Raw genomic sequence first — 27897 nt, 5'->3', positions numbered from 1 at the left:
CAGCCCAAGCCTAAAGACAGCAAGTGACTCACGCAATTAGAAATCCCACACCAGAGATGGGCAGGGCCCAGCAAAGCAGGGGCGAGGGCATGTGTCACCCCACAACCATGCTGCCATCCCCTCCACAGCCCTGGGGCAGCCAGCTGAGCGCCCCCCCCCGACCATGGGGAGGGCAGGTCAGCAACCCCCTGTCCCAGTGTAAAGCCTTCCAGTGGGATGGGTGGAGGAAAACGCAGCAGAGCAAATACCTTGTGTAGCACTGCTCCGTCTGTCAGGGGACAGCACTCCCAGGAGCAGCTGTGGCTCCTAAATTGGGTGCTGGTGCCCAGCCAAGCGAGCACTGCTCTTCCATCAGAGCACAGTTACTCACGCACACCGCCTCTGCTCACAGCAGTGATATGTGCCTTCAGCTCGCAGTAAGGGAAAAGCAGCTTACCTTGCAAAAACACCCTTCACAGTCTATTTTGAAGTGCTCAGCCATAGCAGCAGTGGTGCTACAGAACTTGATTAGAGAGGAATTCAGCTATAACAGAGCTAGTCTGGCCTTAAGGCTGGTGCCCGAAGCTTTGGAGCATGGAGGGGTTTTTACCTGCAAAGCCGGCCTGTGCTGAGTTTGGGCTCTTGCAGCTGCTGGTGCTGAGGAGCCAGTGCTGGTACCATGGCCAGAGGGCTGGGTCGAGTGTGGGTCTGAAAGCCCCACTGAAGGGCAGAGACCAGCAGGCAGCTTGTGTCGAACCAGGCTCTAGGTACTCCCCACACCCACCAGCTCTTGGCATGATTTACCACCAGCAGCAAGCAGCTCACTGCCTCCTGGTGCCTTTTAACACTGCAGCTGTGCCTGCTAATCCAGCAGGAAGGCAAAGAAACAGGACCAAACTGAGCCACCTCAGCTCCAGTCATTAGTGAGAGACCCAGGGACAGGGAACTGGTGCTGCTGAAGGATTTTTCAGCGTCCTTTCTCTCGGAGAGGCACAGCCAGGACAGGGTCACTGATGGACACTCCCCTCCAGAAGCAACCTGCCCAGATTTAAACCCACAGCTCCATGCTCAAACCTTCAGAGTTCATCCCTCCTCCATAAGTGCCTCCTTTACTTTTGCAGTACCTCATGGGTTTGTATGGTTACTTTCCCACTCCCAGTTCTGACTCTTTGTCACCCTACAGGAGGAATGAGGGATGTCTCTGACAAGATACAGTCATCACAGATATAGCCATGGATGTGTCACACACCAGAGTATTGCCACATCTGCTTTCACTAGAGCAGAAATCCCAAGAAAAACAGTTTTCGGACTGAGGTACCACCCTGACTCCTGAAAAAACGCCTCGAGCAGGAGGAGTTAGAGGAGGCTCCCACCATCACAAGCTCTCAGGCAAAATGAACATGCCCGAGATACATGCAACACCTCAGCCAAATGAAAGAATGCAATCCCATTTTTGCACTGTATTATATCAACTCAAAGGGCTGGAATAAAACTGAAAGCTCCAGGCACCAAGCCACATAGGTTTGATAAAGTCAGCACTGCACAGGCACCAATGGGTTTGGAAGGCAGCAGCCTTTTGCAGTTAAAATACCTCCCTGCCATGCCAGCTGAGCACATTAGCTCTGAAGTGGCCCCTTCCATGCTCAACAGTTGTATAAACACCTCCAGGGCACCGATCCCTCCTCCTCCATCGCGGAATGGTTTGGGTTGGAAGGGACCTTAAAGCCCATCCAGTTCCAGCCCCCTGCCACAGGCAGGGACACCTTCCACTAGCCCAGGGTGCTGAAAGTCCCAAAGTCTTCACTCCTTTAACCACTTTTCAGGTATTTGACTTGCAATATGTAAAAGATTTTATCTGACAATTCAGATTCCATGGTAGCTGTTTGCTTCCTGCTGTAATAGTCCTTTAAAAAACATTCTAGAAATTATATGTTCCAATAGTCATCTTCAATATGTGCCCAGAGTTTTTCTCTCTTTTTACATTAAGGTCTACTTAAACTTCGGTTTGTTTTCTTAATTTCAATTCACTGGCAGAGACTCAAGCAGCACATTGTACCCTTCTGGTTTTTTCAACTGAATTTGCAGGTCCACAAAAAAAATACTATTTCTTGATGTTAGGGCTACCCAGGCAATGTTTCCTCATCCAAACAAACATTCCTCAACCTAGACTGTGCAGCCCAGAATAAACCCAAGCTTGTCATGATAACTTGGCACTGAAGGATTAAGCTCCAGAAGCTTGAGGGTATTTGGACCCCACCTCACATACCTCCAAGGGAGGGAAATGAGCCATACATCCTTCCTTCTCTATCCCTTCATGTTTCTGCACAGAAGGCATGCCCAGGAGAAGGAAGGGAAAAGGACGCACCCACAGCAGCACCAGACCTGGGTGCTGCCCGTGGACCATCAGCAAGGCTCATTTGGGTGCTCCTGCAAAGCAATGCGGGTGTCATTTGCCAGAGGCAATGTTTCATCCCAACCACAAAACCCAGAGCACTTCCCAGCTGGAGGTACCACACATCTTTGCCATTTCACTTGTGAAACAGAAGAGAAATAAGGCTCAAGAACAGCTCAGAGACATGCATCTCATGGACACTTAACATTAACAGAGGTTCACATGCAGTCCTCAGAGAGAGGTTTTGAACTCAAATGCTGCAGTGTGAAGTACCGACCCAGGGGTAAGTCACAAACATCTGCTGTGTCACCCCCACAGCACAGCCAGTTGTCACCAAGCATTCCCAGCACTGCATGGAGAGACTTCAGAGCAGCCACAAGGCAGCCTTTACCAAAGGGACACACGAGGGGAGATCAGAGGCCAGTTATCCCAATACTACTTCACCTGAAAGTTCCTATAAACAACTGATTCGCCAGAAGTTTTGGGTGAGTGGTTTGATGGTGGTTGGTTGTTTTGGTTTGGGGTTTGGTTATTTGTTTTTTTCTTTCCACAAAAAAATTAGTTTTAAACAAATCTTCAGTTCACAAGACCCAGGAGAGCACTGAAGAGATTGGTGAGGACTATCAAAATATAGCACAAGTTAAATAAAACTTCATTAATATGCTAAATGTTACTGTGCCCAGTGTTAAGTGAGGAGCTGTGTTGACCATTATTGATCTCTGGGTTCGTCTTGTAGGATTTCTTAGAGTTTCTCTGTATGAAACAGCTGGAATTGAAGGAATCCAAACCAATACCACAAGCTGCTTCTGGGCTCCCTGAGGGACCCCAAAGCTTGCTGGCTGCCCCAGGACAATGTGGCTTCTCTGGGTGATATTTATAGACGCGATTCCCGTCTCCCCTGAGCCTCTTTATTTAGAGATTGGTAAACAATAATTTCCCTTCTAAACAACTATTTCTCTCAGGCTTTTGAGGACGTCTGCCCCAATTTGGGCATCATTTCTCCCATGTTGCCTCCCCACGAGGAGGAAATCCTACCTACATAGCAGGGGCTGCATGCCCTCCCTGCACCACCCATACACGTACCCCCTAGAGGTGACACCACAGGGGCTGTCCCCAGCAAAGCCCCTTTAAGGGACACTTGGGGCGGCCACGGGAGGCAGGACATTAATTTTAGCCTGGAGCAGCGCCAGGGGCGCAGGGCTGCAGGGCAGCTGCTGCGAGCAGGGGGGCCGGTGCCTCCACACCCCGTCCTGCCCTGGTCCTCCTCCCACAGAGCCCCCATTCCCTCCACTGTGACCCTCCACACTGGCAGCAGAGTGGCCATGGCCGAGGAGCAGACAGAGCTGGAGGAGAGGATCATTATCAAGGACCAGCACACCAAGGAGATCGACCTGGTGAACAGAGACCCGAAGCATATAAACGAGGACGTTGTAAAGGTAGGACTTTCTCAGCACTGTGTTTTAGAAGCATCACTGCCTCCTTAATGCAATCAGTATGTTGGTGTTGATGTTCTGTACCTGGCTTGGCCTCAGCCAGGGCTGCAATTCCCCGGTACAAGTGCCTCAAGAAGTGGTGTTACCTCGGGTGATAGGGAGGTAACCTGCTAGAGGCCACAGCCCTGCTGCCAGGGGCAGCCAAATGCCGGCTGGGTGGCTCCAATTAATGCACTATTTCCTATTCCTTGAATGCTCTCTCCAACTTCATGGGCTGTAGCTTGAATGTTTATGGAGACCCCCTCCTTTGTACCAGTAAGTAGGGAGTCAAAAAAAAAAAACAAACCAGGGTCAGCCTATACCACTGATCTAAAGGGAACCTGGGGAAAAAACTGGTAATTATTAAGACCTGACTATCTGAGCACCAGAGCATTTAGATACGTGTTGTCCTGTTGTGAAGAAAACTGTTTCTCCCCCATAGCAGCAGGAGGGTGCAGCAAGCCTCCTCTGTCTATTTTTGATCAAGAGGAATTCTCAGTCTAGCTGAACAGGGAAACATTTTCCTGAATGCTCACCACTGAAACGCAATTGCTCTAAGCTTTGTCAGTGTTATGCTGAAGAAGTTTGGACCAAAGGAGAACAGGAGGAGATGGAAGGGTTTTGTTTAAACTGTATTTGACATACATATATTGGACATAACATCAGAGTGGATGACATGCCAGAAGGGACAGCATGCACTGAGGCTGCTCACAAAGGCTTTGTAACATGCCATGACCTTGATTACACAGCTGAAATGTAAGCCTGCATTTATGCATTAAAACACTATTACAGCTAAACCCACAGCATGGTCAAATTAAAAGCCCACCGAGATGAGCTGTGACAGTGACAGCCGTAGATGGGCATCCTTCCGGCGCAGCGAGACGTGCCTGTGACAGCTGCCAGGCACCTCGCTATCTCGAGCATATTCTCAGCAGCATGTCCCACATCTGTGCCACACCATGCCAATGTGCCTCATCAGCCTTCACCCACGTTTAGAGAGGTGTGGGGCTGTGGGCAGCACCACCCTGCCACTAGCCGTGCTGGTGAGGACCGGGACAGCCTTCAGCCCACTGGCCCCTGTGCCCAGCAGTGCCGTGGGAACACACCTGCCTCCTCACCAGCTACTGCTGGGGGCAACAGCAGCACCTTCCAGACCACCCCTAACACTTCACACCAACTCAATTCTCCCAACCCTGCCTGTTCCCACTCAGGGATCCATAAAAGCCTGTAAGAGGATTTCCAAGCTCACACACTCACATGGCCATGCTGCTGCTCCATCAGCTTCCATAGCATTCCTCCCACCTTAAAAATAGCACAGCCGATAAGGCTGGGAATGGGGGTCAGAGCCAGGCCCGGGACAGGGAGCACAGCTCACCCCAGAGCTGCTGTCGGGAAAGCCAAAGCCTCCCCAATCTCCTGTAGGCAGCAACACACTCAGAAACACCCTGGGCATGAAACCATATAACGCTCCTAAAGCACAGCAAGTAGAAAGGCATCCAGTGGAGGTAAGGAGAGAAGCAGAGTGCTAAAACTGAAGGTTCAGGCTGGAGGGTTCAGGTGGCCGTAGATAAACCCATCCTGAGCATTACAGTGCAACAGCCAGAATTTGAGAACCTATTACAGTTACAGTGGTGATACCAGCCACGAAGGCTTTGCAGAGCTTTAAAAGCTTCCTACCAGGGAAAGGAATAGAGCAGTACCTGCATGTGAGGACTTCAGGGCAGTGCCTAAGCTCAGCTTGGGATCCAGCGCCCTGCCTCCAGCAGCCCTCCAGACCTCCTGGTGCACTAAGAGCAAAGGAAGCCTCACTGCAGAGACTCTTCTCTTATAGCCTGGCACTCCCTTCATTAATTGACCCCTGATTGGCTCGTCAGGCAGCTGTGCAGTGACCTGCAGCTCAGCCCCAGCCCCTGGGTAGCAGGGCTTTCCCCAGGTGCCCCAGCACCAGCTAACTTGGCTGCTGATTCTTAATCCATGTCAGTGTTTTCTCCTGCCCACTCCAGGAAATTAAAGATGATGCAGAATGATTTCATGATCAAAGTGCTTCCAAAACCTGAATAGAGACTGCAATTCAACATAAATGTACAAACAGACACATTAGCTTCCCAAGGAAAGACCATGCTGTTTTTCACAACAAGTAACTTGGCTCACGTATTCCCTAGAAATGAGTTACACCACAGTGAGATCTTTTAAGAGCAGTCAGAGGCTTTTAAGAGCATTTATCATTCAGAGACACTCCCAAGTACCTGCATATAACAGCACTATCCCTGTAAGGGCATAGACCAGCTGATCTCTCTCCCTCTGCAGAAGGAACCCAGACAGACAGAACCGAGCACCTTGCATATATAAACAAATAAATCATAAATGAAGAGGGCCGTTGGATTTTTATTAGCACAAACCACCTTCTGGCTGAGCAAGCAGTCCCTGTCCCTGAATGCTAAAAAAGGGTAGGAATGGGCTCTGGCTTCCTCTGGAGTAAACACTTGCATGCACAGCTCCTGTTTGGCAGGCTTGTGCCTGGCCCCAGCACCTGGAAGCATTGTCCACAGCTTAGGGTTTGAGACCACAGACTGTGCCCTGAGCAGCCATGCCTGGGTTTAGGGCATCCATCCCCCCCAGCACAGCCCCTTCCATTCAGGCTGCGCCCTCATGTTGCAATGGATCCTCATCCTTGCACTGGAGCCTGTGTTAGTTCCCGAAACCTCCTTCACCTCCGTATTCTCTCCTCCCAGGTGGATTTTGAGGATGTGATAGCTGAGCCTGTGGGAACATACAGCTTTGACGGCGTCTGGAAAACCAGCTACACCACCTTCACCGTCAGCAAGTACTGGTGCTACCGGCTGCTCTCTGCGATCCTGGGCATCCCCCTGTCAGTCATCTGGGGCTTCCTCTTTGCCCTCATCTCCTTCTGCCACATCTGGGCAGTGGTGCCCTGCATCAAGAGCTACCTGATAGAGATCCAGTGCGTCAGCCGAATCTACTCCCTGTGCATCCACACCTTCTGCGACCCATTCTTTGAGGCACTCTCCAAGATCTGCAGCAACATCAGAGTTGCTCTCCGGAAGGAGATCTAGGTCCCTGCAGCTGCTGCACCCAGCCCTCGCACATCCACCCCTCTACACAGGATTCCCTGGCTCCTGCAGCGTGCCCTGCCCTTGGGCACACGGACAACCATGCCCAGGGACCTGTGCAGCGCTGCAGGCCCTGCAGCAGAGCTGGCAGTCGAGGATGCTCCCTACAGTCAGAGGCATGCCGTGCTGTCCATTACTCCATCCCAAAGCCAGCAGCTTTAGGAGGAAAGAAGCCCACCTAGGCTCGGTGAGAGCTCTCTACCCTTCAGGACCCCCAGCATCATGCCCTGCTCCCACAGGAGAGACAGCAGCATCTCCTGGACCACAGCCCTTGGCTGCAGTAAGAAGCCATGGTGCAGAGATGCTGATGGACAACAGACCAAACCCTGCCTGCTTCTCCATCCCTTCAGTCTAGCATGACACTAAGAGAAATACTTGCATATGGATTATTATTTGCTGCAAATAATTGTTGTTGTGGAAGCTTCTGTATTAAATCATGCTGCACAAAGGTTTTATGGATAGAATAGTGAAAACAAACTTTTTTTTCTTCATGAGTGTTCATGTTTCAGCAAAGCTTTGAAATCAGATCAATTAGTGCATGAAATGTTGTGTCTGCTTTCTGTGAGCATGAGCCTGGGCCACCAGCAATGGCAAAACCATTTGTGGCAGTTTGATGCTCACGACTTAATGTGGGGGCATCGTTATGCTCTATGGTAGGATTGTCGAACCATGTGGGCAGCCCCAGGGCTGCAGAGGGGGCAGCCAGGCAGCACCATGGGGAGCAATGAGAACAAGTGGCTTTTGATAACTTCACTTGAGACATGACAAGCTTGGCTTCAAGCTTGAGCTTGGTTCTCGGGAAGAATATTTACTATGTGCTTGCTTGTCTGATGCTGGGTAAGCTCTAGCCTGCAGCAATGTGTTTGACACAGCAAGGGCAGCAGAGGAAGCGCCTCCTCCAGGGCATTGCCTGCACCCAGCTGCTCTGGCTCAGTGAAAACACAGGGATGAGGGGAAAAAAGTCCAATTTGGAGCTGTGTGCTCCCCTGTCAATTAATCTGTTTAGTCCATCTTCCATGAACCGTACTTTAAGTCCGAGGCACTCAAACGCTTCTTTGGCTCTGGCCTTAAGTGCTTTGCTGAATCAGGGCCCAGGAGGTCCCGTTGTTCAGAGGTTATTCTCAATTGTATTCATGTGCTTTTTTCGCTTGGCTTCCAAAAAAGACGTGAAGCCAAAGACTCTTCTAGTGCCATGCCAAGGACAAGAGCAAGCCAGATTTTCTACTGGTGCTCTTCCAATGGCTTGGGATTATGGACTGCATTATTCCATAGCAATATAGCACCCATGGTCTAGCAACACCAGGCCTCAAGACGGGTGGAGTGATTTTAAAAAAACAAAAAGATATTTAGATATTTGTATGGGGGAAAAATGTCTCCAAAAACACTTTATCATGAGCATTTTTTAAAGGTTTTTGTGGGAATAAAAAAAATTAAAAACAATACTGGGATTATATTCTTTTTAATTTCTTAGGGTTTTTTTCTATTTGTTCACAGCCAGAAACCAACAAACCTCCAAAATCCTGATCTCCCCACTGCAGTGATGCATGGGTTCACGTGTCAGCACCTCTATTTTGCTTATGAAAGTCTTTCTGTGGCACATCTGATATCCTTCCACTGTGACAAAGCTGGAGCTCTGCTCCCCGTCCCCATCCCGCTGCAGCCTGGGGATGCTGCAGGAGCCTGGCAATGGGCTGCAGCATCACTTGACTGGAGGGGAGAGGAAAATGCTGTATGCTTTCCTAAGGTTTTAAACCAGGCTGGTAAAATACGCTGAGAGTGCATGTGCTGGGTTGTATTCAGCCAATGTGCTGAGAGCTCACTCGAAGCTACTACAAAAAAATCAAAGGAATGCCAGGGTATGAAAGGTGAAATGTACTTGTTGATGACAGGGAAAAGATCAAGTACACATTTAAATGCATTTTTTGTATTCATTCCCAACATGTAAGGCCAAATCATATTATCCTTTGCATGCAGGCTTTGCTGCTGCGCATTCCCTGGCTGCAGATCTGAGAGGCGGCACAAGCAAAGGCAGAAGCATCCGCCTGCAGCCACCGGATCCCACTGCCACCGAATTCACAGGAAAGCTCACACTGCCTTCAGCAAGAGCTGCCCTTCACAGCAGCCATCCCACCTGCCAAAGGCTGTGGCATGGCGAGCTCCATGCTATGGAATAAAGTGGGGTGCAGGTCTTAAGTGCTTGGTGCAGTACTCTGTAAAAGCATCCTTACTTACTTGGGTCTTGTGTTTAAAACGCTGTTTCCCGTTGGTTTTCTTCATTTTCTTAGTCTATTCCTCCTTCTGCACTTCCCCTCCCGCTTTCCATTAAGACACAGTCAGAAAACTTTATTTACAGGTATTTCTTAACAATAAAAAATCCATGCCATAAGCATGACCTTGTGCGTTACAGAGCAAGAAAATTGCATTGGTGTAAAAGACTAGATGCAATCTGCAGTAAACCCAAAGCAAAAGCTTAGCCTCAGGGGACTCAGCAGGAATTTCTCTGTTAAACCCCATCGAGTCCAGCTGTAATCCCACAGGCCTCCCTTCGGAGAAGCTTTAGAGCACACTCAGCAAACGTGTAATTGCACAGATCCCCTGGCCCTGCAGTCGTGCCTGCTCCCCTGGCTCCTGCTGACCCATGTATGCAGCCTCACACAGTAAATGGAGCAGAGCTGGGCAAGGGTAAGGGCACCCGGGTGTTAGTGTTGTCCCCTGGGAGGCTTGTCCCCAGCCCTGTCCGCACTGCCCCCATAGCCCATAGTGGCAGGACTGCCCTGCTCTGTGCTAGCAGTGCCACTGCCGAGGCCAGGCTGCACTGCGCAATGATGCAGGGTTGCAGGGATGCAGGGATGCGGGGATGCAGGGAGGGGGCTGCCTCTGCCCCACAGCACTTCAAGCAAAGCAAGTATACCCGTGTTGAGAGCGTGGTGCCCGCTGCTCTGCCCCAGCCAGATGCTGGCATCCTGCGGGGTTCCTGCTGCAGGAGGAGTGGGGCGGTGCCCGACACTGTGTGCCAGGGTAGCACCCATCACCCTGCCCCTTGCATCCGATGGGAACATGCCACACCTGCCCCAGCAGCGTGGCATAGTTTGGGGCAGAACCTGTCCTTCCCAGTGGTATCTAAAAGCCACCAATGTCAGTGATTTGGGGGCTTGGAAGTGGGTTCCTGCTGTCCAGTCCCAGACAGCAGTGAAACCTGGACCACAGCAGCCCTCCCCTCACTCCTGCCCCAGTTAAATAACAGATATCTGTATATTATCTGTACGTGCTTACACAGACATATATACACCTATTTATATAGAACCCCCCTTGCTTGTCTGAAGCCCAGCTTTCCACGGGGAAGGCAGCATGGCGGCATCACAAAGTCCCAGCTGGCAATGCCCTCACATCATGGATGGCTGCATGAAGCTCCTCTGGCTCGTGCTCTTGCAGCTGAGGACGAAGGAGGAGGAGTTGCTCTTCTTGCCAACGCTCAGGTCACACGCCGGCCGCGACTTCAGGTAGTGCGTGGAGCAGCAGAGGAAGCGCCGCATCAGGTCATGGAAGAGGTGCCCCGTGTACAGCATGTAGATCCAGGGGTTGCAGCAGCTGTTGAGGCTGGCCAAGAGCATGGCGATGATGAAAGGGGAGGCTGCAAGGCAGAAAGCATGGCAGCATTAGGGCACAGCACAGGCAGTGAGAGCCAGCACCCTGGGGCGGTAGGCACCAGTCACACACCACCAGCACGACACATCCTCCCCTGCCAGGGATGGGCTGCCTGCCTGCAGGAATACCGTGGTTGATGCACTGGTAAAGAAGAGATGGTGAATAAAAAGGGAGAAGCAAGTTTTGGTTAAAGCAACTTGGATTTACGGTTTTTTTCCCCTCCAAAAGGCTGCATTTCCTCCTCAGCTCCTGCACTGCTCAGCGTTACCCTAGAAATACCTCATGAGAGCAGAGCTTCCCCTGGCGTCACCTGCACAATTTGCCTTTATCATGCCAAAAGTGGAGAGGAGGGAGTGCGGCCTCTTGGAGTTGCCATGGCAAAGAGCAGGACCAGGAACAAACATTTTTCCCACCAGCAGCTAATTTGGGGCAGACCGGCAGCTTCCATCTGCTCAGGCTATGGGGAAGCCACAATCCCCCTGGCCCCAGTGCATACCTTGCTCATGAGCTGTCCCCACCACCAAAACCCAGCCAACAGGACAGTGCCTGTCAGCCCAGCCCCATCCATGCCTCTTTGCCCAGTGCTATCCCAGCCCTAGGGACCAGTGGCATTTTTCTTTTCCCCAAATCAGTTTTTCCCATATGATGGTCTGCCAGGGAAAATGACAGCCATTCCCATTTCAGTAATGAAGCCTGGGAGCCTGTCAATGGCTCCTGGCTGCAAGCATGGTGCTGGGGACAGTGACAGCATGGTGCCAGGACCTCCAGTCCCAGCTGCTGCTGCTCTCCATTCCCAGGGCACAAAGTACCTGCTCGTCCCACCAGAGAGGTGAGATCAGCACCTTCTGCTGAGAAGGGGATGGTGGGACTCACACCCCCATGGCAGTTGGACAGGAGCAGGGAACAGAGCTTTTATTCTGCTTTCTAAATTTTCAGCCCATATCCTCATCTCACTGTGCTCTCAGGGGACACCAGCAGTAAGGATGCATATATGTGTTTGGCTGTTTCTGGTCCCTTTCCGCCTCTGCAAAACTCCACTTGCAGCTTTTAAACTAGAGAAGAAGTGTGAATAATGAATACTACATTCCAGATTCACCTTTAGCCAACTCATGCGTAATTCCTGCTCGAGTGATGTCTGGTCCAACCGTTTTTAATTTCAAGCATACGCTAAAGGAAATCCATGGGGAATGGCTTACGAATCCTAGGTGAAAGACCTGAAATACATCACAGCATTTCTACCCACTTAAAAAACCATCTAGCCATGGCTGACGGCTCTTCCCTCTCTGCAGGAGATAAATTGAATTTCACAGAGCTTACAGCAGGGGAGGTCTTAAGTGTGGATCTCCCCCTGCTCTGGCAGGACTGCCAGAGAGCCCCGAGAGGTGCTGCAAAGAGCAACCTCTGCCCCTCACGGATGTTCCCCCTCCCCATGCTCTGAACATCTGCCCGTGTGGGTCTGTGGATGTTCTGTTGTCAAGAAGGATCAGCAAAGACAGAAGGCTGTGTCGGGGAAGGGCTTTGGGACCTCTGCTGCCAACGCTGCTACAGCAGACAGATGAACTGAGGATTGTTCACTAATTCCCACATACAGAGAGATGCCATCACTCACAGCCCACATTTCAGGGCATCAGCTCTCAGGATTAAAGGACCAATATAACAGTTACGCTGCTTCACAGCCTTGCTATTATCTTCATGGATGCTTTAAGCCAACTTTGACTCCAAGCTCAAAATGCCATATGTAACGTATATTACCTGTAAGGTGCGTGCAATAGAAACCTCGTTCTAACCAATGGTCTATGAAGGATCCCCGGTGCTTAAGCTGGCACCTGAACCATAACCTGTAGCTCCAACCCACACTTACAGGGGCTGTAGGTTTGCATGGCCAGAAAAGGTGGGGATTCCTGGGGTGCGGGGTAGGGCAACAGCAGGGCTGGGGGAGACAAGGAGCTGGGCCAGGCACATGGGCAGCAGCGTGGGACCCCAGCCCCATCCTGCTGCTCCACTGGCACAGCAGGGGCAGGGGCACAACTTCTGCACTTCACTTGCCTTATTTTAAGTTGTTTGTGAAGCAAGGAGGACTCGTGTATAAAGCTACTGGATCAGTAACAACATGGTGAGACTTCTCTGATCATCACTTTGCTAGCTAGGAAAGGAGGGCTTCCTCTGCTTTTCTTTACAGTCTTATCTCTACCCCTAACACATGCTAAACTGCAGCAGACTTCTCACCCTGCAAAGGTGAAAGCACAACCCCGAGCAGTGTCAGAGTTGTACCCACAGCAGATCAAGCACTGTGCATCCCTCTGCTAATGCCTGAGATCTGCATCTCACCATGCTCCAGGATGCAATGCACACAAAATCGCAGGGCCCCTGCTCAGCATTAATTAGGATTCAATATGGTACAAACAGACTTCTCCTTGTCAGGGACACTCTTGATGATATCCTATGTGGAGAAAACTAAACGTTTTCTAAGTAGATGACCCTCTCTCACACACGCTTTGTGATCTGCACATCATCTCCCAGGGTGCAGCCCGCCGGTGCCTGAGCACCCTGCCCACCGGCTTCCATTCCTCTCTGATGTTGTGCCCATGCAGGCTGCAAAGCCTGTGAGATGAAAAACAGCCAAACTCCCTTTTTGCTGTGTACACCTCTACAGGCACCCCACCACACTGCCCAGCCGAGGCAGCCCGAGCCTCGGTGCAAAGGGAAAGAGATGCGGGATGCAGGGCAACGCTGCCAGGAATGCTGCAGGCAAAGCCCGTTTATTCTGCAGAGAGGTCTGACCCTGCCACCCCTGTCATGCCTCTGGGCAGCCAGCAAGGAGGAGGGTGGGCTGGGAGAAAGGGCTGGGGTCTCCCAGCATTTGCTGCCTGCAATAGCCCACCCGAGGCTTTTCCTCCCTATGTCATGAAAGCCTCCAGCAGATACTGTGGCAAAACTCCCATCCTTTACTGCAGACATGGGCCCCCGAGCAACAGCAACGTGAAGGGGAGTTTGTTACAACTCGGAAGGGCTGGAGCTTTCCTCTCAACCTAACAGCAAATCAAAGGAAAAAGCATCGCAGGGCTGATGCCACAGGGTGAGGAAGGGAAAGTTTCCTGAAGCAGGAGTTAGGGTGTGATCTGTGAAACCCCCACCATCCTCCCGCTCCCCGCCGCAGGAATCAGCAGAGCGGCAGAGGTTTGTTTGCTGATGAGTCAGGCAGAAGCCCTCGAGATTGCAGGTTTAAAATACAGCAAAAGGGAGAGACGCTGCTTCATCCCAGGGTGAGCTGAAAACTAGAAGTTTCGACCAGCCTAAATCAGGTGGAAAATGAGGAAACGGCTGCCTGGAGCACTTAGGGAGGTTTAAAGAGCTGTGCTTCTCTTCTCCACCTGAAATAAAAGAGCAGAGAGGAGCAAGAAGGGCAAAGTAAGCCTGCCTGGCTCCTAGCAGCTTCGACACAGGGAAACAAGATGCGCACAGGCTGCAGGAGACATCAGGTTCTCCACAGATAGGGTTAAAGGGTGAGGGTTAGAGCTCAGGGATAAGCTTAAAGAAGAGAAAAGAGTGCACAGCGTGAGCTGTGCCCTACACTGTGAAGCCCTTTTTGCCGTGGCAGGGCTGCTGGGGGAGCCGGGATGGGGCTGCAGCTCCTCACCCCTCTTTGGCATCCCCAGAGTGAGCATCTCTGCTGAGCTTGAGTCCACCTGCCCAAAGAGCTGTCATCCCTAGGTGCACTTCCTTCCATTTCTCCCACCTCACAAAGTTGTGCAGAGTTTTTCTTTTAAGCTTTCCTGGGCAGTTTTCCTTGCAGGTGCAGAGGGACCATCAGACACCTCCAGCAGGTGACAGCACAGACTTGCACAGCTACAAGCATGTGAGGCTAATGTATTCTACTCTGCCTCAACCTTAGTGATGACAGGAGCAGCCAGCGCCAAGTAAAAGAAATGACAAACCAGTGACACCACATCCTTTAGGAAAAGCATTTTCTCATAAATCAGTGGCTTCCTGCAGAAACCGTGCTCTGGTCAGAGATAAAATAGCAGCAGCATGGTCCTGGGGTGAATGCAAAAGGGAGAAGAGGAGAAGGAAAAGAGGGCGAAAGAGTAGAAAGCAAAGTTAGTAAGGACAAAACAATAAGGGGAAGAAAAGTCGGGCTCTAACACTGCTGTTTTCTCGTGGCATGGGGCTGAGCTCCCACACAGCCCCCAGCTCGTCCCAGCACCCGGGTGGGCAATCAAACCCCCACAAACCCCAGAGCACCCCGGAGGGCTGAGCTCACACACCCGGGGGCAGTGAAAAAACCTCCCTGTCCACCACAACCACACAGACTGACTGGCCCCAAGCTGTGGTGGCCCTGAACCTGCCGGGGCTCAGCCTGCCCTTGCTTGCCCCAGGGAAGCTCAGGCACAGCCACTGCTGCCTGTTGGGTGGGTTTTCCATGTTCAGGACTTTTTCCTGCCTCCCTCCCAGCCCCCTGAGATGCAGCCTGGAGCAGTTTCTGGCTGCCACTTGCAGCCTGTGAGTCTGCTGCTGGAGTCCCTGCGGCCACTGAGCTAAGCAGTCCATGCAAATGCAGGGCTATGGGAGAGGAGAGGACATACCTTCCTGCGGAGCATTTGTGTCCCACACAGACCACATCTGCACAAAGAAAAAGGGAGTCCAGCACACTATGAAAGCTAACACTATGATGAAGGTCATTTTGACTGTCCGGATCTTGGCTTTGGAGATGAGCTTGGTGCTGCTGACCCTGGCAAACGTTGTCCCACTGCGAGAGCTGGAGCTCATGTTGGGCCCATGAGCTGTCTTAAGCTTCACGTTCTGCCAGATTTTGAAGCTGATCAAGCCATAGCAGATGCTCAGCATCAACACAGGGATGATGTAGACCATCAGGGTTATCCAGGTGACATAGGCTTTAGGTCCCCAGGGCTGGATGAAATCTGCCCAACAGTCGTAAACCCCATTCCCTACATCCCTCAGAGAAAATATGTGGATCTGAGGGATGCTGACCAGCAGGCACAGCAGCCAGGTGAGGAGGACAGAGACCCGGTCCGCTCTCCTGTGCAGAGACCGCAGCGGCTGACAGATGGCCAAGCACCGGTCCAGGGACATCAGCAAGAGCATGTAGGTGGAAGCAAACATCCCCACTACCTGCAAGTACTTGATCAACCGGCAAAGGAAATCTGGCCCGTAAAACCTGAAGGTGATGTCCCAGATGAGCTGGGGCAGCACCTGGAAGATGGCCACGACCAGGTCAGCAATGCTCAAGTGCTTCATGAAGAAGTACATGCGGGAGTGCTTCTGCCGGGTGGTGTGGATGGCCAGCAGCACGCATAGGTTGCCGGTCAGGGCGAGGAACAGGATGAGGCAGAGGACCGTCACCTCCACCTTGGCCATGTCCTCGTTCCTCTTCAGGGGGTCCGTGGTGCTGTTCCTCACGGAGGTCTGGTTCTCCAGGCGGAGGCTGCCGTTCCCCAGAGAGCTGTTGATGGTCCATATGCTGCTCCCCGCGAAGTACAACTTCTCCATGGCCAGCTCCGTCCCACATAGAGCCTGGTAGCAGAGAGGGCGGGTGGCAGATCCTCTGCGAACGCGTCCCCGTTTGAGGCAGCCGTGTCCCCGCTGCGGCTCTCCTCGCCGGCGCTCACCTCGGCGGGCCGGGCTGCTCTGCCTCTTCCCCCGGAGCGCTCCTCCGTCCCTGTCCCGGTCCTAGTGCCCGTGCCCGGGGTCGAGGGCTGTCCGCCGGCTCCACCCCGGCCCCTCCCCGGGCTCCCGACGTTCCCGCAGGCTCCTGCCCCCAGACAAAACCAAGGCGCGGGAGGAGGATCAGCGGGAATGGCCGGGACACGCCGGGTCCCCGTCGCAGCGCTCCCGCCCTCCCGGCGCTGCCGCACCCCCACACCCCGCTTCGGCACCTCCTCCCGCACCCCATCCCCGCACCCGCCCCGCTCCCAACGCGACCGGGTCCCGCGAACAGCACCTCCGGGGGTCCCGCTCTTATCGCCGGACCCCGCCGTGCCCCGCGCCCGGGCCCGCCCGCCTGCGCTCGGAGCGGCCGCCGCGAGAGGGAGCGGCAGCGCGGAGGCTGCCGGTGGGTCCCACGGTGATGGGCGGGGGCTGTAAGACCCCGTGGCGGGCGGTGTTCCCGGTACGCTGAGCCCCCCGGGCGTGTGAAGCGCGGAGGGGTGGGAGAGCGCCCGTCACCCGTTCCCGAGCCCGGCCCCAGCACCCGCAGTCTCGGGCTGGGGCGAGCGGAACCCCCGGGAGCAGACGAGATGTGTCAGACCACAGCGAGGACACTGGCCCGAACCCCGGGCTCTGCTACCCGAGCTCTGCCCGCTTTGGCTTTGGGGTTCCGAGTACCGCGGGGAGCTGCACTCCGGCTGCTGGAGCCGGTCACGGCCACCGCAGCAGAGTCCCACCATATCCACCAGCACAGCCTCGTGCAACCAGGAGGCTCCTGCTTTCATTACTCGGCAGTTAAATAACCACCAGGAACTGGGGTTTTTTTCTTTCAAAAAGGTTATTTTAGAGTATTATTAAACAATTCCTATGAAAGAAGACAAGGTGTCTGTGTTTATCATCGTTTGCAGTCAGTACCACTAGCTCAGCAGCATGTCAATGTTTTTCCCGTAACTCCATTCCCTATGAGGGCAGTATAGGGACCTAAAAGTGCAGGAAGGAATGTTTAGGAGAGCATGGAAACACCTCAGCCCCCCTCCCTGAGCCCAGCAGCCACTGGGTCACTCCCAGGTCTCCTGACCAAAAATATGGCTTCAGCAAGAACCCTCCTGGCCCAGCCACTGCAGCCCCATAACTCCAAGCAAATCCAGCACACTGGTGCACATTCCCCTGCGCTGCCTTCCCCGGAAAGCCACATCTCAAATTCTACTTAGCTGAGCCTTAGGCCTTGAATAAACATCCCTGCAGTTATTTTTAAAGATTTTTGGGAACCTTTAGCTCCATGCAAGATGTAGAAATGTTACATACTTTGGCAAGTTCTTTCCTCCAGGGTTCATGTTCTTCCTCCTTCAGGCAATAAAACTGCTGTGGGAATCGCTGAGGATAACAGCTCACCATGTGCAAGGCTTTTTTTTCATTGTTCTGCCTTTTTCGGGAGAGTTTTGTAGGAGGAGGTGACTGAGTGAAATCCTGGCTCCAGCGGAGTCAAGGAGAGGTTTGCCCTTGGCTTCTGCATGGCTCCTTTAGCATCTTGCAGGGCACTGAGTGATGGTAAATGTGCTGTGGGACCTGTCTGGGACAGCAGTGCTGGTGAGACACTTGCCTGAGGTGAGACAGAGCAGCCACTGTTCCTATTTACCCTCAGATGAGGTGTCATTTGTAACGACACGGGCACTAATTTCTTCACAGACAAGACCTGAACTGCCCCTAATGCAGAAAAGAGCCTTATGCCAATTGTGTTGGTTAGACGTGTGGCAGCTGAGTGCCTCAAAGAGTGGTGTGTAACTGCAGAATACATTTTATTTCAATAGTGAATCATCAATGCTAAGCTGTGAAAGAGCTCTCCTAGGATTCATCCTGTTTGTCCCATTGCCAATGCCAAACTGTTCCCAGGGCTGTTTCTAACGCGCTGGCTGTTGTGGTTCAGACACGCAGGAGCGGCTCAGTGAGCCGCGCACTGGTGAGGTGAAGGATCATACGCCTTGAGGACTGAACTGTGGATTTAAAAGGCTAAGACACGGAAGGTTTTCATTAGTTTTACTTGAAGTGTCTTGGCTACAGTCTGGGCTCTTTGCTCACGTTGCACTTGCAGCAGCAGGGTCCTCCCCTGCCTTGCTGGCAGCGGAGCCTGGACGGGAGCACTGCAGCTGCAGCGGGGAGCCCAGGGCTGGTTACACAAGGCACAGCCCCACATCCAGAGCAGCGAGAGGGAGCGTCTCTGCTCTCTCATGAAAGGGGCTGCGGGGAGGCTACCCCTCCCCATCCAAACAGGGACTGAATTTCAAGAGGTGCAGATGCTGCTGTGTGCTTTGGGTGCCGGTGGGCCCACACCACTCTCAGCATACAGGCAGCTCCCCACGGCCATCACTTTCCTCTCCTGTCTGCTTTACTAGACCAACAGACAAGCTCCTCAGCAGTTCCAGGAGCACAGGTTCAAGCTCTCAGAGCAGTGCAGCCGTCGCTGCCCACCGGCAGTGCTCCAGCCTGCAGCATTGCTCTCCAGGGCTGTCCATGATCACACCCTGCATGGAAACTGCCTGATTTTGAGCCTTCCCTTGGAGCCCAAGCCTGCACAGAGGCATGAGAGCTTGTCCAGCTCTCTCAGGGTGCCGCCAGAAGCTGCTGAGGAAACCTTCCCCTTCCTGACCATCCTGGAGCTCCCCAGTGCCCTTTGTGGTGCACGGGTGATAAGCATAGCTGCTAAGGGTGCTCTTCAAATCATGCATGGAGCAACGGCAGCAAAAGATGCAATAAGCAGAAAAAATAGGCTTTTTATTCCTTTTCAACCTTCCTTGGCTTATTTTCTTTTTCTCCATTTCTGCTAAAGGAAAAATTCCAACTCGTTCTCAAAACCACTAAATCAGGTCAAAATAAACTCACCCTGCGGCTGCTAACTGCCATAGGAGTTCACTTCATTGTGCCTATGAATGCTAATTTGAGCAAATAACAACAGCACCAACCCACAGCTCTGTGCCACACAGCCGGTACCTGCGGTCAGAGCACACGACCCCAGCGCCTGTGCAGCGGGAGAAGTGCCCTCTTGCAGCGGGTGATGTGGCTCATGGAGCTGGCCAGCAAGTTCAACACTGTCACTGTGTGGAACTGAAATGCTTTACTGCTAATTGTGTGGGGTTGTTGCCTGCTGTGTGTCTGTGCAGCGCAGGAACAGCTTTGGTTCTGCAAATGGAAACTGTCTTACTGGTAGACACCGCTGCTGGGGGGATCCCTTCATGAAGGTGTGAGAGTCCAATCCAAGACTTCATCATTCTATCCATACGTCAGTTTTCTCATACAAATTACCAAGTACAAAATCTCACGAGGGGCTCAGTAAAGAGGCACTTAGAGAAAACAAGGTCGCTGCTGTGCTGGCACAGCCCTGGGCACAGCGGTGGTGGGAAATCAGCCTCATGGATAGACATGAGCCTCACAGACCTTCTCTATGGGCTTTGAATGGCCACGGTTGGGGTGTAGGCATGACCGGATTGAAGGATCCAGCCATAAGGTTTTAATGGCCACTCCCTTTGCCTGCAGTGGGAAGAGAGCGAAGGAACTACCATAGCAAATATCTCACCTAAGCCAAATGGGACACTGCAGGCTTGGGACAACATCCAACATCATCTGGCAGCAGCAGGAGATGCTCGTGGCCCCTCGCAGCCCCTCAGTCCTTTTTCGGGCAGAGCTGTGGCTGCCCCACAACTGAAAACCAAACACACGTGATTTTACAGCAGAGAATCTTGTGAGAATGAAAGGGTTTTCTGAGTCACCCCCCGCTCCTCCCAGCTTTCAAAATTCAGTGCTGCCATACAGTTGGAAACATTTTTGTTTAGAAAAAACATGCTTTGGAATAATCAAAAGCACAAACACTACATAAAGCTAAATTTAATTGCATTTCAATTTATTGCTGCATCTGAAATAGCTGTTTTTCCAATAGCTATCTTGAATCCCAACTTTACAGTCCCCATGATACAAGAGGTCTGGCAAAACTTCAAGTCCAGGCCACTGTTTTACAGATGGAGTTGCAGCCGCTCAGGAACTCTCGTGTATGGATATGGCCCATCGCAGGCATTGAGAGCTAGAAAGCCAGGATATTTTATCTGGCTGGTTTTGCATGGGAAAGTCTCTTTATCCTAGAGCTTTTTCCTAGTCTTCACCTCCTGCACTCAGTCTGCAAGAGGCCCAACTTTGGTAAATTCACTAAAAATACAGATATGGGCAGTCCCATGCACACACCTCCCTGGAAAAAGCAGATTAGGGCTTCAACAGAAAGCTGCTGAATGTCATGGGTGTTGGATAAGGCTTGGGAATATACCAAGGGTAGAGAAAAGTATGAGTTTTTCCCTGTGTCTCTTAAATGTGTACATGAGTAAATCCTCAAGCATGGCACAAAATTCCTGTGTAGCTACCCACCTAATATACAGATTTTCATGCTCAGAGTATCGTAAAATATACCATACTTCAGTCAATAAGTCTTTGGAAACAAAACATAGAAATACAAGCGATGCACAGAATTATTTGATCTTGAACACTTATTCAAAATTCATTGTGTTAATGAATTTGCTGATCAGTGGTAACATAACACAGTGCTACGCATTGGTTTAAATACCAGTAAAGTACTATTACACTCTTCAGTAATGTCATACCACAGGTTACATCACCTGACTGCCTAAACCATGCTCTTTGCCATGGTATGTCTTTTTGTTAGTTAAATAAAAAACCTCAAACAAACCCAAAAAGTAGTCCTCAGATTGGCTATAGTAAATAAACTCATGGAAAAATACAGCTGAAGCCCATTGTCATCAAGCATTCCTGCTCTAGTGCACAAACTGGCTTGTTGTTGGGGCTCTGCACAGAGCTGGTCTGATAGCTGTTGTTTTGTTTTGGAAACTACATCATCAAAGCATTACTGGGAGGGAAAAATAAGTGAGGAAAGCTGACTTGCACACAGACCAGTGAGAGGGGAGGAACAACTTGGGTGCTGCAGACTCACTCAAGCTTTAGAAAGCATTCGCAGTAGAAAAAGAGAATTTCCATGAGTTCATGCCACGTATCAAAACCATTTCTCTTTTCCCTTGTTTTTGTTTATCTAGGAACACTGAACTTATTCAAAGAACTCTATGTTAAGATCCTTCTACATTATGTCGCTGTAAGGTTCACGGGATTCAAACTGTTTCCTTCAAAGAAATCCTCTACTTACTGAAACCTGCCAGCCTCTGCTCCCATGGCTTCTGCATATACCAGTGCAGAAACCCAAGTCATCCTCATTCAACTTTTGGAGATAAAGTCTTGAAAAAGAGCCTGAATTTCTTGGCATTAAACCAGCACTGATTTCCATAATCATTACGATTAATACTGCAGCACTGCAAGTAAAATCCCCACCAGAGCCTCTGCAGATGCACTAGTTTTTTGCTTGGTGCTGAGAAACACAGAAGGATGCCATCTCCTGCTCCAGAGCCCAATTTCCCCTGGGATACAGCAGCAATGCTTCATTCAAATTAGTGATCTTAAGCCTATTTAAACTAGACTATGGATCATGCTAATCCTATAATCCAGACTGATCCAATAATCCAGAAAGTCCAGTTTAGGTTGTGGCAGACCTTCACAAGGCAGATGTCCAGGGTTTCTATAGGGAAACCCACATGCTCCCATCTTCTCCCTGTCACATGCAGGCTTGGGAGTACCTGTTACAGGCAGGGGAGGGACCACAGGGCACATCCCCCAGGGAAGGAGGAAGGGTGTCAAGGGGTTACATGGGCTATGCTCAACGTATATAACCTCTGCTAAGGGTAATAAACACTCTCACCATGCATCTCCTTGCAAGAACTGAACCTGCCTGGCTGTGGGGTTTTTTACGTGGCTCCATAACGACATTGTTCATGCTAAAATGTTTCTTGCTTCATCTCATTATGGCCTCAAAGCTCATAAAAATCAATGGAGCCTGCACAGACCTTGAGAATAACAAGCTGGCCTAATACAGGGTGGTGGAAATACATACACATAATGTTTTATAATAAAGAGTCTCCAGTTTCAAGCTGTTGGGAAACTATATAATAATTTTACTATTTTTGTTTGTTTGTTTTTTACTGTGATTCTGTGTAACTTCATTTATTTCAGTTGCCCTGAATGCTCACTTGTCAGCAAGGAAGAATAAAAAGCAAAACAACTCCAGTGAGATCCGGTACCCTGCCTCCATCCCCCCGAGGCTGCTCCAGCTCAGAGGGTATGGCTGTGCCCATGGGAGCAGGGCTGCTGCCCATGGCTATGCTGGATGGGTGATGTGGCCCTAACCCAGCCAAGATGCTGATAAGCAGACAGAAAAAGGCATGAGCAGCAGTAACAAGTTATATGGGACCTGCAAAACCAAGGCACAAACTAACATATTATTGAGCATCGCCTCCTGGCATCTCAGATATTAACTAAATATTTCCATGCACATAGCTATGGATCATTCATTAAACACCAAGTACGTGATGTGCAAGCACTGGCCCCGTGCTGTGAGCTTCAATTCATGCACACAAATAGCTATAGAGGAATGCTTTTGTCCATTAAAATGAGGTGCATTTCTATATGAGCATAACATTTTACCTTTTTACAGTAAGGATAGAGAAGCCAGAACAAAACCAAAATACATCTACCAAATGTGTATTACACAATTAATATATATGCAAAGGAAAGTAAATCAACTTTGCTGCTCATCGCTACTTGAACAAAATCTATGCTGAGTGATACGAAGGGATTGCAGTCCTTCCCAGGATAATTAAGTATATATGTGTGCCTATGTGCGTGTATGTCAGTATATAATAGGGCATATGCCTAGAAATACCCGTACAGTGTGTGTTTCTATACACCCTGCTCCACAACTCCTGTGCCATTTCTCTCACACCAAATACCTGCCCAGGACCCAGGAATGCATCTGTGGCGCCGAATAATTAACCAGGGCAGTGAGCTCCGAAAATGAAGCTCAGCTCCATTTATACAAAGTTTGCTGCTTCGGTAATTATTCCCCATTTGCAGTAATATGTTTACCTCCTCCTTCCTGAAGTTAGTAATTTGTCCTTCTCTTTATTTACTTTCAGGTGCTTGATTTTGAGCCAGCTCGCCAATTTGTTAGAATCATTTTGAATTCAGGTCCTCTCCTTCAGAGCACTTGCAGCAACTCCTCCACTGCCAGGGTGTGAAAAAAACATTATTATTCTTTCTTCTGAACAGAAAATGGTTGGTGTCAGGCTTGCTCAACAGGCAGTGGTGACGATTTAAATTCCTGCACCTGGGTAAGGCATTCCAATCCTGTTCTATCGAAACAGACTCCCCTTATACCAAAGGATCATTGATTATTAACTCCTTCTGGCAAACACACCGCCCTTGGAGAAGTGGCCTTGACACCATGGACCCTGCCTGTCCCCTGCCTACCTCCAGCCTCCACAGGTCCATTGCAGGGGCACACAGCCCACCAGCCGCATCCTCGTCTCCAGCCACCCAGCCCTGGCTGCGATGGAGACCTCTCAAGTTCAGAGCAGAACCTGGCCAGGTACCCCAAATACAGCTGCTGGATGCTGGATGCAGGACACAGGATGTAAGCTGCTTTTGGCCAGTTGGTGGAAGTGGCTCTACAGCTGCTTCACATGCCTGTACCCAGTGCCAGCTCTGTGGGATGGGGCTCGACAGCTCCAGGAAAACCTCGCAAAGCCAGGAGCAGTGCCTGCAGGACTTGTACAGATACAGCTCAAACCTCCTGGGAATAGTGGCTACCTTTACTCAGTCTTTATTACTCCAGGCAGGTACTCTTTGATGCTTCTGCTCTGTCTAAACTAATACAGAATAAGTTATTATGGATCTTTTTCTCAGCTGAAACCTTGCATGAAGAAATGTATAAACCACTTCTGCAAAAACACAAAAAACGCACCTGAAACCACAGCATGCACTGAGCAGACAAATTTAAAGGCATTTTTCATCATTATTGCATTACATTTTCGAGACTACATGCATTTCCTCCAGTCACTGCATGCTTTATGCTCTGTGTGTTCATGCAGTTTCACACTGTGTTTCCTCATCTCACACATTGGTTACCTTGCTGGTTCTTGGTCTCTGCCCTCATCAGCAGGGTTGATCCCTGCTTCACAAGGCAGTAGGCACAGTGTTGTTCTCATTAAAACACCAGTACCTGCATGCACTTCTGCATTCAACCAGTGGCATTGAGTATGGCAAAATGAAAAGATCACACTGAAATGCCTACTGCTATGGACTACTCTCACCCAGGCATCTTTTGAACATCAGCTGTTTTATAAAGAAAGACGTCCATTGGAAAAATTCCTACTATCAGAATTAATTCTTCTGCTGATTAAATATTTCCATTTAAATGTGTGTTAACACTGGGGAAGAGTGAACACAGTGCAGCACAGTCCCCCCAGCTCTGCTGTGGGTGGAACCCCCCTCATACTGATTCCCATAGAGCCATGACAACTTGTATGAACAAAGAGGTCCAGTCACAGTGGTCCTTCCAACAGATCAAGCTATTTAATCATAACTTTTTCATTCTATTTTATGTGTCTTGGTGGGTTTTTTTAAACCTTAAATTAATTCTTCTCATGTATGACCATGAGAAAAACAAAAGCCAAAACAATGGAGTACAAGACAGCGGCAATTTTTCTAAAAAGCCCTAATGTTACATGTACAGCAATTTTCACTTGTGCAAACTGAGTCCAAAAGAAGTGATTTATTTTTTTATATACTGATTATTCCTTACCTATCTAGACATACTCAGCTGGCTTTTAAATCACAGCCTTTCCCTCCAAGTCAGCAATGAGGTTGTCCTCAAGTGAATCCAATCCATCACTGGTAAACTCTTAGCTCTATTAAAAGGGGTCAGCAGCCAAAGATGTCTTAACTGGTGTGAGTGACAACTGAACAAAGAAATGTAGCAATTAATGAGCAAATCAGAAAAGCAAGCTGTGATTTGTCACCCATTATCAAGGTAATAGGGAATCAGTCAGCTCATTAGTTAATTGTCACTAAGTGTGAACAGGAGCACAGCATGTTGTGGTTCCCTGCCAAAGGCTTTCCAGAGCACAGAGGATGGAGAATGGCTGATCTGCCATGAAACACAGAAACTGGGAGCTTCATCAGCAGTGGCAGACCCTGGAGGAGAGCCATACATGGATTTGCCATACATGGATTTGCCATGCAGACCCAAGCTACAGAAATCCTCACTCACGGAGGCCTTCAAGACTCGCTCAAAGCCCCACTCTGATTCTCCTGAACTCTGAAAGCTGTTTCAAGTGGTGGGGATGTGGCATCCTAGAAGACACAACTGTGCAGTACATCATCTTGATGCCTTTTCTAGGGCACCTGCAGCCAAAGCTGCAGCCCCTGGTGCAGGCACAGTGCAGTGCAGTATGGCACAGTGCAGGTAGGGGCTCAAGCCTGGCACACACCCTGGTTAGTGCAGCCCTGCGAGTAGGAGCCCATCCCTGGCCAGCAGCGAGGGCTGCTCACAGGATCCCGTTGTGAGAGCAGAGCCTGTGCACAGACAGCATCCCCAGAGAGAGGCTCGCTTCTCTGGGAAACGAGCAAAATATGTTCTCTTGTGCCCCGCATGACGATGGCCATTAACCCAAGCAGGCGCTGGGTTTGGGCTGGGAGCTGTAATCTCAGCATCACAACTGCATGGCTATAAAAAGAGACATGATTCAGATGTCAACCTAAAAAAACAAAAGGTCCTTTCTAACCACAGTCAGACACAACTCACTGAGCTCATGATGTTACCAGAGGATTACCAGATGCCTGCTGTGATGAGATGAGAGGGCAGGTGTGCCAGCCTGACCTGCCAGACCACACATCCCAGTCCCCAAAGCAGCCAAACCCCAGCACAGCTCTGTGCTCCCTTGGGACACCTGCAGACCCTGGCCCGGAGCAGTTGAATTCCACATCTGGAGATCCTGGCATGCCCACATATGCCTGGCTGGATCCACTGGGATCACAGTGTGGTTTGGGGAGGCCAGTGTACTTAGAGCCACTGACTGCCTCAAAGCACCTCTGCCACCGCTGCCCAACAGAGATGTACCTGTGACTCACTTGCCCCACCGATGACAAAAGAGTTTTGTGGCTATCATTTTAATGCAAAATTACTTACTAACAAAGATGCTTTACTGACATTACGTCACGACACTTCATACGCGTGGACGTAACTGCCTGACACATACAGCCAAAGGGGAGTCACCCAGAACAACAAGATGAGACAGGGGCAAAAAGACCACATGTGCTGAAATCCCACATGCAGATCATCAACGCTGCCCACCTACAGCCTTTTTCCCAAATTACAGTGCTGGGGGAACCAAAGGTTCTGCCCACATCGTCCTCCGTGCACAGCTTCACCCACTGCATTGCTTCATCACCTATCTGTGAATCAAATATCCCAAAGCAAGTGAGGGCAAAGCGAGAAATCAGGTGTCAGTTTTAAAAGGTTAGACTAAACGTGATTAAAAACCTTTTGAATTTCAGGGCAGAGTGTGTAATTAGAATTCATGTTCTCCCTCAAGCATGAAATAAGCACAGGGGCGGTGCTGGGCTGGCTCCATGTCCAGCCCTGCTCTGCCGGAGGGAGCACAGGCTGTGGTGAGCAGGTGAGGATGAGCTTTATTCATCAGAGACATGCTGAACTGTGAAGAGCTCTGCAGGAGTGATTCCTGCTGCTGCCAGCATCAAAAGCCTCCCAGTTTGGCTTCATCTGCTTCCTACACACAAGATTGCTCCAAGCATAAAGCCTCTTCTGCAGGACTGCAGTGCTGCTGGCCTGGTGTGGTGACATGCCACTGAGCCAAGCCATCAGACCTGGTCTCCCCCACCTTAAACGATGCTTTTTCCCATCCTCTCACCTCCCCCAAAAGCAGCGTTACCAGTGCCATGCCCCATGTTTGCTGCTCTCAAGTCATACTGAGTGTTTCGGTGCTGCCTTTGCTCTGTGCCATCTGCCTGTTCCCACTGTTCCCACAGCAGCTTCCCTGCAGGTTTGACCAGTGCAGAACGGCACACACTGATTTCAAATACTTTTCAAAATACTTCCTTTTATAAGTTTGGTCTGTTTGCTGAATTTTGATTTAATGCAAGCTACATTGTATTTAGTGTTATCATTTATCCAGTCGGTTTCTTCGCTAGCATTTTAACGTAACCCCATCGCTTTCAGCATTTCAGTTGAGTGAGAAGGGAGAAAGGAGCCGTATCCACACAGACACACGTGCCTCTTCACAGTTCCTCTTCTCCTGGGTATGTGCTGCTAGATCCCCTGCCCTGCAGGTAAACTCTTCCTGCTTCATTTGCACATCTCTTTGGGCTTTGTTTTCCCAGGAAACAAAGGTAAGTTTTGGATTTTTATCCCTCTGCTGAGTCAGTGAAAGAGGAACCTGCATTTAGTGCAGGCTTTCACCATGAGCCAGTCACCAGAAACAGGACAAATACTGCTTTAACATTTGACTAAAGCACTTCAGACCTCCGTTGAAGGCCCACTATAATACTGGTGAATAAACACACTTTTGCCACAGAAAATATTGCCTGTTTGTTTTAAAGAATGTGAACCACCAAAACGTAAAAAAATTCAATCAGACATTAGAGCTGGAAAGGCAATTAA

At 50.4% G+C, this 27897-nt stretch overlaps 2 protein-coding genes across 3 annotated transcripts; one reads left to right on the top strand and one right to left on the bottom strand.

Moving 5' to 3' along the window:
* Positions 1 to 3673: 3673 nt before the first annotated feature.
* On the top strand, positions 3674 to 6928 carry CAV3 (caveolin 3). The gene is made up of 2 exons (XM_030501583.1): positions 3674 to 3807; positions 6576 to 6928. The coding sequence occupies exons 1-2, from the start codon at positions 3694 to 3696 to the stop codon at positions 6915 to 6917; spliced, it is 456 nt and encodes a 151-aa protein (XP_030357443.1). The 5' UTR covers positions 3674 to 3693; the 3' UTR covers positions 6918 to 6928.
* A 1489-nt stretch (positions 6929 to 8417) lies between these two features.
* Positions 8418 to 16663, bottom strand: OXTR (oxytocin receptor). 2 transcript variants are annotated; one of them, XM_030501582.1, is made up of 3 exons: positions 16579 to 16651; positions 15203 to 16389; positions 8418 to 10605 (listed from the first exon to the last, which is right to left on the bottom strand). In XM_030501582.1, the coding sequence occupies exons 2-3, from the start codon at positions 16125 to 16127 to the stop codon at positions 10358 to 10360; spliced, it is 1173 nt and encodes a 390-aa protein (XP_030357442.1). In that variant the 5' UTR covers positions 16128 to 16389; positions 16579 to 16651; the 3' UTR covers positions 8418 to 10357. The 2 variants fall into 2 exon arrangements, with proteins under 2 accessions (XP_030357442.1, XP_030357441.1); XM_030501581.1 differs by having other exon boundaries at positions 15203 to 16663.
* Positions 16664 to 27897: the final 11234 nt, after the last annotated feature.

The sequence above is a fragment of the Strigops habroptila genome, chromosome 11 (genome assembly GCF_004027225.2).
Source record: "Strigops habroptila isolate Jane chromosome 11, bStrHab1.2.pri, whole genome shotgun sequence".
NCBI lineage: Eukaryota > Metazoa > Chordata > Aves > Psittaciformes > Psittacidae > Strigops > Strigops habroptila.
Note: the sequence above shows the minus strand (reverse complement) of the source record. Positions and strands in the feature narration are given on the sequence as shown.

Coding starts and splice junctions, on each gene's coding strand:
- CAV3 (XM_030501583.1), top strand. CDS start 3,694: ATGGCCGAGGAGCAGACAGAGCTGGAGGAGAGGATCATTATCAAGGAC. Junction 3,808..6,575: donor TAAACGAGGACGTTGTAAAG/GTAGGACTTTCT, acceptor CTCTCCTCCCAG/GTGGATTTTGAGGATGTGAT.
- OXTR (XM_030501581.1), bottom strand. CDS start 16,127: ATGGAGAAGTTGTACTTCGCGGGGAGCAGCATATGGACCATCAACAGC. Junction 10,606..15,202: donor CACAAATGCTCCGCAGGAAG/GTATGTCCTCTC, acceptor TCTGCCTTGCAG/CCTCCCCTTTCATCATCGCC.